Source organism: Tachyglossus aculeatus, chromosome 10 (genome assembly GCF_015852505.1).
Source record: "Tachyglossus aculeatus isolate mTacAcu1 chromosome 10, mTacAcu1.pri, whole genome shotgun sequence".
NCBI lineage: Eukaryota > Metazoa > Chordata > Mammalia > Monotremata > Tachyglossidae > Tachyglossus > Tachyglossus aculeatus.
The window spans coordinates 46,474,018-46,491,160 of NC_052075.1; the positions used below are offsets into that span (position 1 = coordinate 46,474,018).

A 17,143-nucleotide genomic window follows, 5' to 3' on the forward strand; every position below is an offset into this window, starting at 1 on the left:
TGGGGGGATACAAGGTAATCAGGTTGTCCCACATGGGCCTCACAGTCTTAATCCCCATTTTACAGATGAAGTAACTGAGGCAAAGAGAGGTTTAGTGATTTGCCCAAAGTCACACAGCTGACAAGTGGCGGAGCCGGGATTAGAACCCATGACCTCTGACCCCCAAGCCCATGCTCTTTCCACTGAGCCGCACTAAGGACGGATTTTAGCTATTGTGGAGGTTGACCCAACAGGATTTTAGTGATAGACTGAATAGGTGGGTTAAATGAGAGAAAAGAGTCAAGGTTAATTCCAGGGCTTCGGGCTTGTGAGACAAGAAGGAAGGTGGTGCTATCAACAGGGATGGGAAAGTCAGGGGAAGGACAGGGTTTGGGTGTGAAGATAAATTCTATTTCTAACAAGTTAAGTTTGATGTGATGGCAGGACATCCAAGTAGAGATGTCTTGAAGGCATAATAATGGCATTTATTAAGCACTTGCTATGTGCAAAGCACTGTTCTAAGCGCTGGGGAGGTTACAAGGTGATCAGGTTGTCCCACGGGGGGGCTCACAGTCTTAATCCCCATTTTACAGATGAGGGAACTGAGGCCCAGAGAAGTGAAGTGACTTGCCCAAAGTCACACAGCTGACAAGTGGCGGAGCCGGGATTCGATCCCATGAACTCTGACTCCAAAGCCCGTGCCCTTTCCACTGAGCCACATCTCAACAGTCACCCTCCAGTTTTGTTTAATCTTTCTCACCCAAGCCTCTGCTGCACTTCCCATCACCCACATCCCATCCGTCTTCTTACCCTTCCCTGCCCCTGGTAGATGCATCCTATATTTATCCCCCTTTCAAACCCCCAATAGGCTGCTATCATGCTCTCCTAGAATCATGTCTTAGCCAAAATATACATGGTTAGCTCCTTTAATCTTCTGCTCTATACCAATCCCTCTCCAGCCCTTGGGTTTTATGCTCTTTTCTGAATTCCCTCCAAATTTGTTTGAATCTTCCTGGAATGGAGTGGCCCAGAACCAAACAGTTTTTCAAAGGAAGGGATTATCCTCTCTGGCTCTGGTTTCAATGCCTTTTTTCATGCTGGTCACAAGACTCCTTCTGCCGCTATGTCACATTACCGACCGAGGCGTAATTTGGCTTCTGCTGTCATCTCCCCCTCCCTTGGCTCTTTTGCAGTTGAACTGCTTCTTAGGTCTTTCCCACCTATTTAAACATATGTGTTTCAGATTTTCCTCCAGATGAATCTATTTGAATTCTTCCAAACTAAATCTCATTTGATTATTACCTATGCGTCGTTCAAAATTCCCAAGGGTCTCTTTAGTATTTCTCTTGCTTTGTTGCTCTCAACCAATTTAGGAAACATTTGTTATTTTCTCCTTCCAGGGCATTAAAGGCATTCAATAAACCTGGCTCTTGCCCCCAGATGCCTTCATTGCTTAGTACCCTCCAAGTTGATTGGTTTGCCTTTATCATTTCCCTCTGTCTTTAGTTTGCTATGGAGGCAAATGAACAGTTTGAGTTCATTTTGCTAGTTAATACTTCTTTTAGGGCTTCACTGAAGATTCAGCTGCTTCCTGAAATCCAAATACAGAGCAGACTGCAGTCTTTTTTTCTGGTGATTTCATAATCTCCCCTAAAATATCTGTCGTATTGGTCAGCATTTTGTGTTCTTTCTAAATTCCTGCTGGATATTGTGCAGGTCTCCATTAACTTTTTCCTCTCATTTGTTCCAGGATTTTTCTGTTGAAATTAGATCTCAGACTTCTTCTCTTGAAGTTTAGGTGTCACATTTCAGCACCTTTCTCATCCCAAGTTTTCTACTTTTCATTAAAAAACAAAACTTAACGGTTCAGTAAGCCCACAGTTTCCTACTCCAAATAAACTAGAAGATTTGCCATCACGACCCACTGATGTGTGCATGCTCACATTTTCCAAATAATTCTCTGACTTGCTGTCAGCAATTATTTTTGCAGGTTCTCCTTGAATTTCTAATTAATAGGGATTGCTTCTCTTCATTTTTGTTGTTAAAGCAAATGTTAAAAAAAGGAGTTTAGTGTCTTGGTTATTTGACACTCAGTAGCCTTTACCTGCCCTTCTCCCCCAACCCAAATCAGTGGTCCGTCATTTGCAATAGCAGGGAAGCAGTAGTCTCCAGCAGTCCTGGGAGAGGGTGGTCAGGGTTACGAATTAGCCCCTCTGCTCTCCAGGAGGGGCACAGAAAGGTCAAACGTCTCTCCCTCTGTGCTTCAAGATATTGGTGACAGAACTGAGAAGTGCTTGACTCCCCTCCACTCCATTTCCTCGGCAGTAGCTATTGCTTTCCCCCAAATGGCTAGGCTCCCTCTGGTCTCTGTGGTGGGAGGCATTGTAAGGTTGGCCCAAACATTTCCTGAGCAAACCGGGGCTACTGAATGAACGTGCTCCACAACAGATACTCCCACCGGTCCTTCGAGCATTCTGGAGCTTGGAATATCCATTTTTTATCATCCACAACCATCTCGTGGGCCAACTTCAAGATAATGGCATAGGCCGACGGGCATTTGTGGTTTGGAGATTTGTCTGAGGATTGCTGAGCTAGGGACAAGGTGGATACTAGGTGGGGTGGCCCTGGATTAGCCAGGACATTCATTAGAATAAAGAGTGGCCCAACCTGGGATGTTGTGTTCTCCCCAAGAATTTCCTTGGGACAGTGAGGCAAAGCACCCTGAAACAAAGCTGGCCAGGCCATCGGGGCACTCCACCCACTCACCTATCCAGGCACCTGGACCAAATTCTGCTCTCAAACTCATTACCACCACCACCACTGCAGAAGCCACAGGGAACTGAAGATGATTTTCTCTCTTTTTACTGCCATTCTATTCTCTTCCTATCCCTGCAAAAAAAGGGGAAAGAAGTGAGCAGGTGTGACGAGGGAAGGAAAAGAAGGAAAATATGATTTTTCTTTGTTTTAACATGTATGATTCTTTGTACTGTGTTCATCATACACTAGTCTATGGGGCTTTTTACTTACAAAAGTACCTCAGAGCAACTGCCCTGTGGGTCCAAGCGTGGTTGTAAAAGGAGCAGGGGTGGGACTCTGCAACAGTATTGGCCCAGGACCTCTGAACAGTAAGGTGATTCTTTAAGAAGTTCTTCTTTCCATGTCTTTTTTTTTTCAAATACGGTATTTGTTCAGTGCTTACTTTGTGCCAGGCACAAAGTGCTGGGATAGATATAAGGTAATTAGGATGGACACAGTCCGTGTCCCACATGGGGCTCACTATCGTAATCCCCATTTTACAGATGACGTAACTGAGGCACAGAAAAGTTAGGTGATTTGCCAAGGGTCGTACAGCAGATGAATGGTGGAACTGGGACTAGAACCCAGATCCTTCTGACCCCCAGGCCTGTGTTTTATCCACAAGGCCATGGTGCTTCTCTAACGTAGGTGTCAGCCCTTCAGTACCTTTGCCTTAATTGTTAACTGTTTATTGAGCCCCTCTGGGTCCTTATCACTGCCCCCAGTATGATGATGATGGAGTCTTTCCTCATTAACAACAGATGACTAGTAGTAGCGGTAATAATAAGCAATGGGGGAAAAAAAAACAATACCCAGAGGAGATTTAGATACGGTTCTTGGCCCCCAAAGGCCTCATAATCTAAGAATAAGGAAGGGAGTGCAGACTGGTGGAGACATATATGGAAAGATGAAACATTAAAACACTAAAATAACAAAAAAGACGAGGACATGACAAATCCAGAAAAGGGCAATACTGTAGCATTAGGCAGTATAGCTTGGTTATTTTAGCGAGATATATACGCGGCAAACTTGGAAATATGATTCAGCTTCTGCAGTGCTTGGTTTTTCAGATTCATAATCTGGGAACTGGGGTAATAACACTATCTCCATGCCAGGAATGTTAATGATTAGCAAATATGCCACCCTGATATCCACAGAAGCCCAAAAAGCTGAATCCTTAGAAATAGTCTCCAGATGTCAAATGCTTTAAGAAAATTAGAAAAGATTCTTTCTAAGCAGTATTCGGCACAGAATAGTCCTCCATAACCCAGGCTTTGATTTTGATAATCAAGAGAGCATTGACAAGGGAAAGAGACAAACGAGATTATGAAAGAAAAATTAAAGACCCAAGTAAAAAAAACAACAGAACAAGAGGCTAATTCCATTCACTCTTTCATATTTCATTATTTGATAACATCAGAAGATGAATCCATCAGAATTACTTTGGCAAGTGCAAACAAGAATGTGTGTGATCAATATTTATTAATACTTTCAAAGGCAGAAGGGATAGTTGAGCAGACTTGATAATGGAGTGAATAATTATTCATGCAAATGGAGTTTGGCCAAAGGCAGTGCCAGACCAAAGAGGCATGGTTTTAATTGTACTGAATTAAGAATGCAGCTCTCCTCCCATCCCCTATGCAGAAAATTTAATTAAAAAAAAAATCTGACAGACCAAAGAGCCAGCCAAATCCCTAAGCCAACAAGGTAAAATTCTCACCTCTAGAGACTCAAATTCAGTCCGGAAACAAGAAGCAAAGTTAATGGCCGAAGGGCTAGAAAGGTGAGCGAGAAATGGTTTGGTGAGAACTTGTCCTTGCTTCAATAAGAGTACTTCTAGATACGGGTATAAACTCCTTGAGGGCCAAGGATTTGTACTGTTTATTCCCCCCACCCTCCGCCCCATGTCACTTATCCATAATTTATTTATTTATATTAATTTCTATCTTCCTCTCTAAACTCTAAGGTCCTTGTGGACAGGGAACTTGATGTCTTCCAACTGGGTTATATTGTGCCCTCCCACGCATTTAGTACAGAGCTCTGCACACAGTAAGCACTCAATAAATGCAATTGATTGATTCCTGAGGAGGCAGCGTTTCCCTAAGGGCAGGTCACTTCTGTCCTTCTAGATCCTCTGCCAGGAGTTTACATGGAAGGAAACCCAAGAAGAGTAAACCCAGGTCTTCCCCCAGATTGGCAAGGGAAAACCAGGGGGAGAGCAGGGATGCAGTGGAGAATTTAGCGTCTGGCTGTGCAATAAGGCTTTAGTGATTGCAGCCCCAATGGCCGACAGCAGAGACTAAGCAGTTGTTTTCTTGGGGCCTTGGCAGATACTCTTCAATTATTTATTCCCCCCAGTCTGCTGGATTGCATTTCAGCGTCGGTGTTTTCCTGCAGGAGCAGGCTCTAAGGGGACGGTGGGTGAAATTTTCCTGTTTACCCTTTCAGGTACCCAGAAGGAGGCCTCACCACCCCTTCAACCCCTGCCCAGGGGAGGGCACAAGTTATTATGTTAATTTGAATAAGCTTTGCTGTAGCACAATATATGGTTCTGGAGATAAATGTACTTTTGTCAACCTTTAAATATTCCTGTTTCTTTGTGATTTAATACATCATAATGTTCAGAGCAGAAATCTTTTTCCCAGCTATAGCAAACAGGTTATCGGTCATCCTGCCAGTTTGGAATAATAACAGATCTGTGTGGATCTTGAATACTACTCATTAGCGAACAACCAATAAATGGTATTGATTGAGTACTTATTGCATGCAGAGCACTGTACTAAGCAGATGGGAGAAGGCAGTACAACAGAGTTGGCAGATACGTTCCCTGCCCACAACATGCTTACAGTCTAGAGGGCGAATCTTATTTCTGGAGGGCCACCAACATGCCAGGAGCCACTGGAAATGCAAATTCATTTATTCCAGTCCAATCAGTCAATAGGGCAGTGAGATGTATTTCTCAGGCGCTTACTGTGTTGCTTGCTGCAAATTCCCTGTGAGCTCTCCCTCTCTCTCTCTCCATCTTGCAGACAGTACTATGAGATGCTGTACAACACGGCCGACGAGCTCCTGAACCTGGTGGTGGACCAAGGCGTGAAGTACGCGGAGCTGGAGTACATCCATGCCCTGGACCTTCTGCACCGCAGCCAGACCGGCGTTGGGGACCAGACCACTCAGAACATGCGGCTGCAGCGCCTGAAGGAGATCATCTGCGAGCAGGCCGCCATCAAACAGGCCACGAAGGACAAGAAGATAACCACCGTGTAACCCGCCCCTCCAGCCCCTCGGTAACCCGGTAGGGGCTGGGACTTCCCCGCCTGTCAGACCGTCCTGGGGCAAGCCTGTAATTATAGCAGATGGGCATGAATGTCACAGGCAGCGAGTTCAAGTTAGCCCAGGGGCAGGCAAACCCAGTTTGGTTTGGCTACATCTACCCTCTTGCACCCATGTTTAGTTTATTACCTATATTCATCACTGATTTTACCCCTTTGAGGGAAGAAGTTTGTTTCTGTTTTTTTTGAGTTTTTTTTCTCCCCGAAGGAGACTGTAGAAGCAGTTTGGGTTATGGCGGGGAATGGCTTTGATTTAGCATCTGCCTGTTTCATTGGATTCTAGAGGAATGCGGGGTCTAAGGCCAGGGTGCACATTTGGGATCAGGGAAGGGAGGGAAGATGGGTAGGAGGATGCGCCTTGCTCCAATGTGTGGGACACTCCAAACAGTGGGGAACGGGCTTCTACATGGGAATTTGTCCCTTTCTGCAAGGCTGGGTGGTTCGGCGGGGCCGGGGAGGGGGTGCTCAAGGGGTTTTATTGCATGAAAGATGGGGTTCTTACACTGTTGGCGTTGAGAGTTTTCAGTGAGATGATAGCCTCATCTCCTTGTGCATGGCTTTTTTGCTGATCCGTTGCCAAGGCCTTGGTAAACAGCTCCTGGCTAAGTAGAATCGGGCCGTGGCATTTTGCAGTTTCTTTTCCCCACCCGGAGCTGGACCTCCAGCTCCCGGTTCTGGGCAGGGTCTCCCGACTCATCGTCCTTGAAGCAGTTCGGTTGGTTTTTGCTGCCCATTTTTTCTGTTTACGAACCAAGGTCCACATGAACGAGTTCATTCTTTTCTGTTAGTGAGGGAAGGGGAAAATAACCAACTTCTACAGCAAAGACAGTTGCTTAGGTTTTCACTTTGTGGGAGGAAACACTCGTTAGCAGATTTCCTCTCTCTTGGAAATGGAGCTTGGGGGGCAGATTTCTTTCCTGCAGGCTAGTAGGTGCTGTAGCAATCCTCTAGCTGGCCTTAAAGGGAGTGAGACAGGCTAAGGGGTTTCTTCTGTCCGGGACCTCTAAAATCCTAGCCTGTCATGCTCCCGCCCACCTTGCCTCACTCTGTCCTCTGTGCTACAGGCTTCACCACTCTTTTCAATATGCATTTCCTTGACGTTGTTTAACTGGCATTGCCCTCTGTGTGAGGATTCTGGTTTCTTAACAAAGGAAAGAGCAGGACACTGTACACTCAGCCCCTTCCCTTTCCCCCCGAGCCCGGCAGCCTCGGGTGGCCTGGAATTTTGCGCTTGAACAATGTAGGCCTTGAAAAAAACAGGAAAATTAAAGAATGTTTTAAGAATCATTATACTTTGTGTGGCATTTTTTTTATTAATCTCGCTGCTTCCCACATTAAACAAGCCATCGCTGTGGTAAGTGGGTCCAAATATCAAAAGCTTGACTTCCACACTGGAGCCCATTAGCAGCCTCTTCAGCCGAAGTGTGTTTGGTTCATTCCACAAGGTCAGTGCCTTTCAGCAAGCAGGCATCTGCACTCCACGACGGGAAGCAGTCTTGATCACAGGAATCCAGTCTGAAGGATAACCGAGAAGAAATGACCACTTCTGGACTGGAGAGAAGGAGGTGTGTGAATCGGTTAATGTTTTGATTATTTCATTTATGGTTTTTCATTTATGGTTTTGAGCATGTACTTTGTGCCAGGCACTGTACTGGAGTAGATATAAGCTTCTCAGGTTGGGCTCAGTCCCCATCCCAGTCTTAATCCCCATCCCAGTCTTAATCCCCATTTTACAGATAAGGTAACCGAGGCACAGAGAAGTTAATTGACTTGCCCAAGGTCCCTCAGCAGACAAGTGGCCAAGCCGATTATGAGGGAACCCTTGCTTTAGTGGATTTCATGGGACCCTAGAGAGAAACCTTTTTAAATGTACTTCAAAATCAAAACCATGGGGTTTGTGAGAAATGAAAAGCAACTGGACGTGGAAAGACGGCACCCCCAAGCTGTCATTCTAAAATCCGGAAAAGGCTGTGAGACCTCAAATCCTCAAGGCCTTAGTCTGAGAGATAAAAAGTAGTGCTTCACTTGTGAGAGCATAGGCCACTGTCCTGTGGATACTTTGAACAAGGAACAAATTGCTTCTGGCTGTTTGGCTGGGATGCTCTGTCCAGTTGCCCTTCAGAACTGTTTCTGGAATCCTAGTGAAACTTGTAGCCCTTACTGTCCACATGTCACTCTCCACCATGCAAGGCATGCGCTCATCCGTCAGAAGACTTTGCAGGAGTTGAAAAAGCCAGTTCACCTGCCCATTCTCCATCCACCACCTCTGAGGGATCCTCTCCAGTTCAGCGGGGGACACTATTGACAGCACTGGACGGTAAGCAAGAGTGGCAGCCTTTTCAGGATGCACCATCAAGGGGATGAGGGCAATTGAAAATGTGATCAACTTCTAACTCTGGAGATTCTGGGATGGGGTGGTATTCTTTTTTTCCCCACCTTGGGCCGGCCAAAAGTCTGAAGCCGGCCTGGCTGTTTGCTTCCTCATTCCTTCACATGAGAAAAAGGACATTTTAGCGGGTTGGGCAGACAAAAAGCAATGTCTGAAATAAAGAGTATTACCCACTGGGGATTGACCCATAGAGACTAATAATTATGGTACTTGTTAAGCACTTACTATGTGCCAGACACTGTTCCAATTGCTGGAGTAGATAAACGTTAATCAGGTTGGACACAGTCCCTGTCTCACATGGGGCTCACACTCTTAATCCCCATTTTACAGATGAGGTAACTGAGGCACAGAGAAGTGAAGTGACTTCCCTAAGGTCACACAGCAGTCTAGTGGCGGAGCCGGCATTAGAACCCAGGACCTTCTGACTCGAGGCCTGTGCTCTGTCCACTAAGTCATGCTGCCACCCTTGAGAGAGATGTCCATCAATAACTGCTGGGGGTTAAACAGGAATTGCCAGGTGAGACTAACTTCTAGGAATAGATCGCGTAACAATAACTGTAATAGTAATTATTGTACTTGTTAAACATTTACTGTGTGCCAAGAACTGTACTAAGCACTGGGGTGGATACAAGTTTATCAGGTCAGACACAGTCCCTGTCCCACATGGCGCTCACAATCTAAGAAAGAGGGAGGAGGATTTACTCCCTCTTGTACAGATTCATTCATTCAATCGTATTTATTGAGCGCTTACTGAGTGCAGAGCACTGTACTAAGCACTTGGGAAGTACAGGTTGGCAACATATAGAGACGGTCCCTATCCAACAGTCGGCTCACAGTCTAGAAGATGAGGAAACTGAGGCCCAGAGAGGTTACGTGACTTGCCCAAGATCACACAGCAGGCAAGTGGCAGAGCCAGGATTAGAATCCAGGTCCTCTGGCTCTCAGGCCCGTGCTTTTTCCACTCGGCCAAGTTACTTCCCAGTGTAAACATCTCTAATCTCAAGGGTTGAGATGGAAATTGGCCAGTTGCTACTCCTCGATTTCTCCCCTTTGAATGCTGCAGGTCACCCCTTTGGGCCACCAGACAAATGTCCAGGTGCTTCTGGATAGGCCAATCTGGGTTTATTTTAGTTTATCTCTTCTTTCCCTTCTCGCAGGGTTAACCCGTGATTTTTTTCCTTCTGCCTTCTCTCCTTTCCTCCTTATTCCCAGATCTAGTGTAAGCTGTTTTTCTGTCCAGAACCACAAGGTCTTTAGAAGAAAGGTTCTAAATAATAATAATATGCATAATAAATTATGCTGGGAAAACTGTCTGCAGTTAATAGGTCCTTACTCATACGTATCCATGCTCCTGATCCTCTAATGAAGCTAGGAGCATTCTACCAGACAAGCCTGATTCTTTTTTTCTTCCTGAAATTTTCAGGGCCCATTACTGTAGAATTCTGAGAATTGAGTTGTTTTTATCTGATTAATCTAGTCCTATTTCTGGGAACATAAAGAGTGCCTAAAAAAATCTCATTTGTATTTCTTCATTCCTTTTCAACCTATTCTATCTTACTGCTATCCCAATACAAATAAATGTTAATGGTTTTGAAGGAGACCCAACTTTCCTATTTTAAAAAGAGACTTGGGAGACTTTTAAACCATGCAGTTTGGGGAGACTATAAAACCAGGTAGGCCTTTCAGTATACATAAAGAGCTAAAATGCAGTTCCCTATTTTCATGGGAATTATAGAAATTCATGGGGTCTGCATTTTTTATAGTGTGATCATTTTTATTGGTTTTTAATTGTTCTGTTATTCTGGGCTTGCCAGTAAACAGGACTGGTGGTAGTAGAGGGAAAAGCTAGAGGAATTGGAATTTTTTGTAGCCTAATGAAGACTGAAAGATGACTGGGTTCTCTATGAGACTATGAAGAGTTACTACATGATTGATTGGATCACTGTTCTCCATTGTCCTAAGGAAGTGGGCTCAAACTGCAGCAGGATCACTTAGGGTAGATAAAAGAAAGGACTTTCTATAAAAGAATGTTGACATTCTGCAATAGGCTCTCGAACCCAGGGATAGAATCTCTTTCCCAGAGATCTTTAAGAAAGCAGAGCCCTCTCCAAACACCAACCTGCAGTAGTTTTGGAGGACTTCTTCCTGGCCAGGACATCCCCAGAGCCGCAGGGTCTCAACAGCAGCAGTCGTGAACTCCATTCTCCATGACTTGTGCAACAGCAGAAATTTGGGTGACAGTTTCCCTGCTGGTTTCCTTGCGGCCACCAGCTGCAACTTGGTAGGGTGAACTGTGGTTCAGTTTTGGAGTTTCTACCCGTCCCTGTAAGTACTTTGAATCGATTTGTGCTAAAATATTGCAAAACGAAAATTTCCATTCCAGTGTTCCCTTTGCTCTTGGTCCACATTAGCAACGTGAGTCTCTCTCTCTCTGTTTTTCATTCGCACACGTTAATGAACCTCCGTCAGCTCAACAGAAGTGCAGTTACTGGTGCCTCATTCTTCCAGCCATACCTCCTAGGAATCAAATCCTTCAGTTTAACAGCTGTCTGTTCTAGGCGCGAGACAACTGCCTGCAGCTCCGGGAGCCTTTTAGGAGATGACTGGTAAAAATTTGAAAATAGATCCCCTATGCCTCTGACATTTCTCTTCGAAGTCAGTGTCCCCACGGGCATCAACAAGAGCTAATTGTAACCTGCAGGCAGTACGGTGAGCTAATATTGATTGTGGAACTTTACAGTGAGGTTGTCTTTACTCTGCAGCAGGCGTGCGGTGCCATCTGTTTCTGAGGCACTACCCATCTCGTCTTTCTAGCCTGGGTTTACAATTTGTCTAGGGAGATGTTATGGCTACAGGGCAGCCATCAGCTCTTTGGCCAGGCTGACACACAGGCACCCCTCCCTCTAGGATTTTTACATATCTAATGTTAACCATACAGAGAGTGTTCTGATAAGGCTGCAGTGCCACCTAACAAAGTTCATTAGAAAACAAGTTGCCCAAGATATCCAATCAGGGGCATTTACTGAGCATTTACTGTGTGCAGAGCACTGAATTAAGCATTTGAAAGAGTACAGAAGAATAGAGTTGGTAGATGCAGTCCTGGCCCACAAGGAGCTTACATTCCAGTCCGGTTGAAAAACCAAGACTCAGTCAGAAAAACCCGAATGTGGAAACTCCCAACAGAATTGGATTCGGCTTTCTCGGAACAGCCCCCTTCCTGATTTTGTTTAGTAATCCTAGCTTTAATTTGTGTCATAATTAGCCTTGATTCCGCTAGCTGGCTGCTATGGATGATGAAGTTTTGGATAGAGAGCTTTCTAGAGTATTTTCTTCTGAAGGGTCTCCAATTCTTTGTGAAATGTTGAACCGTTGACTTTAGTGAAATTCAACGTGGATCTTTATTCAACGGGTCCTAATTTCAGTCAGAGTCACAGAGTTAAAAAAATGGCATGTATGTTTTATTTGTCTGTACTTCCATCTGTTTGGGACTACTCACCTCCCCCTGCCCACCCCGGAATCAGTCAGTACTTTTAGCAGCTGCACTAATGAACAGACATTCCAGCTATTCAGGGGTCCGCTCCCGCTTCCTCTTCACTTCTACCCTAACTCCTTTGTGTGGCCCAGACCTGTAACTCTGCTCAGCTGGGTCCCTACTTTCTTCCTGGCCAGGACATCCCCAAAGTCCCCGAATCCCAACAGCAGCGGTTGTCAAGAACTCTTCTTCCCATGATTATGGCAGCAGGGGAAGCTCTGGCGGTAACTTCCCCTCTGGCTTCTCTGTGACCATGGCTGAACCTGAATCAAAACCTTAGAACCTGGCAGTGAGTTTCTTCCCTCAGGTAAGGAGACGGTGGGTGGTTGAGACAAGTTAGGAGTGGGAGAAGGTGGGAAGCTCGGGATGGAGAGGGTGGGCTCACTTTGACACTTGGATGCCATCCTAGCTGACTGCGGGACTCTGAGATCCCTGCCTGTCCTTATAGGCTGATGGATCAAATTCACCCCCTAGCTTTTCACTCTCGTCCACAAAAGGAAATCCACCCACTTCTTAGGCCTTAAAAGACTTCAGACAGACAGGAGCATTTTAGCCAAGGCCTTATTCTTGTTTCTAAACTTCTCCCTCTTCCTGCCCCCTGACTTCTCCCCCTTCTCCACCCAGAAGTGCTCAATAAATACGATCTCCACCCAGTTGACCCAGATATTACAGTTAAACAAATTATCATAAAGGATCCTGAAGGGAAATGGTTCAAGCCATGAATTTTGATTTGGAGGTCTTAAAATTACTGTAAATTAACATTAAGCTGCCACAGCACTGCAGAATGCTGGTTAATTTGCCGTCCTGTTGGGTCAAAATGGCTTCTCTTTCAGCTGGTGCCTGTGTTTCCAGGCTTTCCACAGTAAATTACCCATTTCCCTACCCCTCCCTGGGAACACCTGCTCTCCATTGCTTTTGAAAAGAATGTTTGAAAGTCAGTAATTTTTATTCATAATGTTTGGATAACCTTGGCAGCCTTAGATGGAGCTGAGAGAGTAGGAGGGAGCTTCACTGGCAGCTTGGAAGCAGTAGCTGGCAAAAGCTGAAATCTAGCAACTCATGTGATACCCACCGCTAAGGCCTTCATGTTCCCTCCCTAAACAAGTGTTCTGTGTTGGTCTGGGACCTTTTTCTGGGACCTTTAAAATGGTGGTGTCTCTCTGCCTAGCCTCAACATCCATTCAACTGGCTCCACCATGCGCCCGGTTCTCTTGAAACCTACATTAGCAACTTAGGTGCTCTCTCTTTCATTCATTTATTCACTCGATCATTTATTGAGCACTTACTGTGTGCAGAGCACTGTACTAAGCGCTTAGTACTGCAGTCTTCCCTGGCTTCGTAACCTCTGCATTCCCTCTGTTGTGGCAGGGAACCTGTTTATCAACTCTGTCATATTGTACCCTCCCAAGCGCTTAGTATAATGCCTTGCACGCAGTAAGTGCTCAATAAATACCGTTGATTGAGAGATCGATACATTCAATAATTTATTAAGTGCTTACTGTGTGCGGAGCACTGTACTTGTAACCTCCCCAGCACTTAGAACAGTGGTTTGCACATAGTAAGTGCTTAATAAATGCCATCATTATTATTAGTGGTAGTAGTACTAAGCACTTGGAAAAGTACGTTACAACAATAAACAATGACATTCCTGGACCACAACAAACTCACAGTCTAGAAGCGGGGAGAAAGACATCAATACAAATAGATAATTACAGATATATACATAAGTGCTGAGGGGCTAGGAAGAAGAGGAAGAGAAAAGGGAGCAAGTCAGGGTGATGGAGAAGGGAGTGGGAGATGATGAATAATGGGGCTTAGTCTGGAAAGGCCTCTTGGAGGAGATGTACCTTCAAAAAGGCTTTGAAAGTGGGGAGAGCAATTGTCTTTTGGATATGAAGAGGGAGGGAGTTTCAGTTCAGAGGCAGGACATCGACAAGAGATCTATGGTGAGAGGTTGGCAGTAGAGGAGCAAAGTGTGCAGACTAGGTGTTAGAAGGAGAGCAGCGAGGTGAGGTAGGGAGCAAGGTGATTGAGTGCTTTAAAGCCATTAGTAAGGAGCTTCTATTTGATGCAGAAGTGGATGGGCAACCTCTGGAGGTTCTTGACAAGTGGAGAAATATGGAATGAAAGTTTTTTTGTTTAGGAAAATGATCCAGGCAGCAGAGTGAAATATGGACTGCAGTGGGGAGAGACAGAATGCAGGGAGATCAGCAAGGAGGCTGATACTGTAATCAAGGCAGGGTAGGATAAGTGACGGGATTAATTTGGTAGCAGTTTGGATGGAGAGGAACGGGTGGATTTCAGTGATGTTGTAAAGGTTAAATTGACGGGATTGAGTGACAGATTGAATATGTGGGTTAAATGAGAGAGATGAGTCAATGATAATGCCAAGGTTATGGGCTGTGAGACAGGAAGGATAGTGGTGTTGTCTACAGTGATGTGGAAATCAAGGGCAAGACAGGATTTGGGTGGGAAGGTAAGGAGTTCTGTTTGGACATATTAAGTTTGAAGTGACAGCAGGGACATACAAGTAGAGATGTTGTGAAGGCAGGAGGAAATGCAAAACTGCAGAGAGGGAGAGAGAGATCAGGGCTGGAGATGTAGATTTGGGAATCATCCTCTAAGAGGTGGTAGCGGAAGCCATGGGAGCGAATGAGGTCTCCAAGGGAGCGGGTGCAGATGGAGAACAGAAGGTGACTCAGAACTGAACCTTGAGGGACACCCATAGTTAGGAGGTGGGAGGCAGAGGAGGAGCCTGCGAAAGAGACTGAAGATGAGTGGCCAGAGAGATAAGAGGGGAACCAGGAGAGGACAAAGTTAGTGAAGCCAAGGTTGGATGACGTTTCCAGAAGAAAGGGGTGGTTTACAGTGCCAAAGGCAGCTGAGAAATCAAGCATGATTAGGATGGAGTAGAGACCGTTGGATTTGGCAAGAAGGAAATCATTTATGACATTTGAGAGGGCGGTTTCCATGGAGTGAAGGGGACAGAAGCCAGTCAGTGAGTTAGACCAGAATGGGAGGGTGTGAGATTTGTAGTTTCCCACATTGGATTGCAATGTGTTATCCCGTTGACACAGACTGATGAATCCCCTTCCTGAGTTCGCATTTGTGCAGCCAATTATTCTCCCTCCAGACTTCTTATATGCAAAGGAAAAGAAACCAGTCCCAGAGCTGAGAGGCAGTAAAGACCTGGAATGGGTGAGATGGCATCATTCACAAGGCAGTTAGGTTGGCCAGTTGTCTTGTTTTATACCGGACAGTCCAGTTGTCAGTCTGTCCCCTGTTCAGGATGCGATATGGTCCAGGACACCTTTTTGTCTGGCATTTTTATTATCAGTACCCAGCTTCCCTTCACCATTCCTCCACCATACATTCCACGGTTCAGAAGAGGCACCCACATTCTGAAGGGTCCTAGGAGGGAAATCCAAAGACTCTGGAGCAAGTCGGGGGTCACATTGCCCTGGAGAAACTGTGCGGGTTCTGCTGGCTCTGAACATACTTCCACAAAATGACCCATGTGTTGTCATGGTATTACATGGCATATCTATGTTTGGGGTTTGTGAGGGCTATCGGAGGCCACCCTTACTATAGGAGGCCCCGCTTGGGGCCTTTCAGGCAAACATACTCTCTCTTTCCTCAGGAGCAGAGTCCCAGAAGAACAGATCAGGTATCCTACCCTCAGCCCTACAGGGTTTATGTACCATCTGTAATTTACTTATTTATATCAATGGCTGTCTCCCCATCTGGGCTATAAGCTCCTTGTGGGCCCAAATGCTTAGTCCAGTGCTCTGCACACAGTAAGCCCTCAATAAAGGCACTCAATAAATACCATTGATTGATTGATTGATCGATCAGGTTGGCCCCGGGGCCTACTTTTATCTTTTCTGGAAAGTCTCAGTCCAGTCCCAGCCCTCTCCAGGGCATTAGGCAGTACTGTCTAAGCCCCATCCACTCTCAGCTACCCTGAAGTCGGGCTCACACCACAGCCGGCACAAACTACTGCACGATGATCCCACAAATTCGTCCTCAAATCTTCCATACGGCCGCCCTCGGGCCAACCCCTCTCTCCAGAGGCTTTGCCTTCAGCTGCGCACATCCTAACTCTTAATCATCCGGGATGAATTGGCTATTATTGTCTCGCATGTAGCTTTTGTCCGCTTATCACACAAATAACAGACGCTTGCCCAAAACGTACTATTAATAACCTAGCCCACGTCATTGGCCCAGGGCGTATTAATCATTTATAGCCGCAACCCAAGATTTAGTGCAGCTATAAAAGTCCCTCAGCCACATGATTAGTTCTTACCCCGATGATTAGAGAAGAAGTCTCTCTCTGTTACCAAGCCTGCCCTCTCCGAATGGTCCTTTTCAAAGGCAGACCAGTTCTATGGAATACATCGCAAAGCCACGCTGGAGAAGACAAAACATGGTACTGCTTCTGCTGAACGGATGCCAACAAAACAAATCCCCACCGTGGTTTTCTTGAGAGTCATAGGCCACTCTGCCAGGGTAGCATCCATGCCTCTAATCAATCAATCAGTCAATCAGTGGTATTTATCGAGCACTTACTGTCTGCCAATCACTATATTAACCCTCTCCCTGTACTTCTGAAGGGCCAGGTCACTGCTAAGGCAATAATGCCCTTCTGGGAAGCGTGAAGAGTGGAGGTGCACGTGCAAACTGATTTCCTACCAGGTAATCCCAGGCCCCCCTCTCAGGGTCGCACCTGGAGAGTTTCCAGTACTCTACCAGTCTCGACTGAGGGAGGGAGAGTCAAGCAGAGGCATCCCCATTCCATTCCTAGCTTGGATCGTGGCTAGAAAGTGGAAGGCAATCTGCTACAAATCAGAACTTATCTGTGCTGGGCAGCAGCAGCATGGGAGAGAGTCGAGGGCGGAGACTCAAGTTTACTGCGTAGAAGGAGGCAATGGTAAACCACTTCCGTATTTTTACCAAAAAAACTCTATGGATTCACTACCAGAACAATTGCAGGTGGAGGTGGGGTGTTCTTGGAGAGGTGTGTCCATTGCGTCGCTACGGGTCGGAGACGTCTCGCCAGCATAAGACAAGACAAGAATCCCAGGCAAGTCCATTCCCTGTCGTAGACCTCAGTTT

At 45.8% G+C, this 17,143-nt stretch overlaps 1 protein-coding gene and 1 non-coding gene across 3 annotated transcripts in view; both read left to right on the forward strand.

The window, feature by feature from the left end:
- The window catches only part of EXOC4 (exocyst complex component 4), a 628,131-nt gene extending 620,743 nt beyond the window's left edge, over nucleotides 1–7,388 (forward strand). For both annotated transcript variants that reach the window (XM_038752201.1, XM_038752202.1), the window contains one exon: nucleotides 5,805–7,388. In XM_038752201.1, coding sequence (XP_038608129.1) covers nucleotides 5,805–6,042 — 238 coding nt within the window. In that variant the 3' untranslated portion in view covers nucleotides 6,043–7,388. The remainder of the gene's footprint in view (nucleotides 1–5,804) is intronic.
- Nucleotides 7,389–16,736: 9,348 nt separating this feature from the next.
- Nucleotides 16,737–16,874, forward strand: LOC119933945. Its single transcript, XR_005452812.1, has one exon. It is a non-coding gene; the product is annotated as a small nucleolar RNA SNORA7 (small nucleolar RNA).
- The last annotated feature ends 269 nt before the right edge of the window (nucleotides 16,875–17,143 follow it).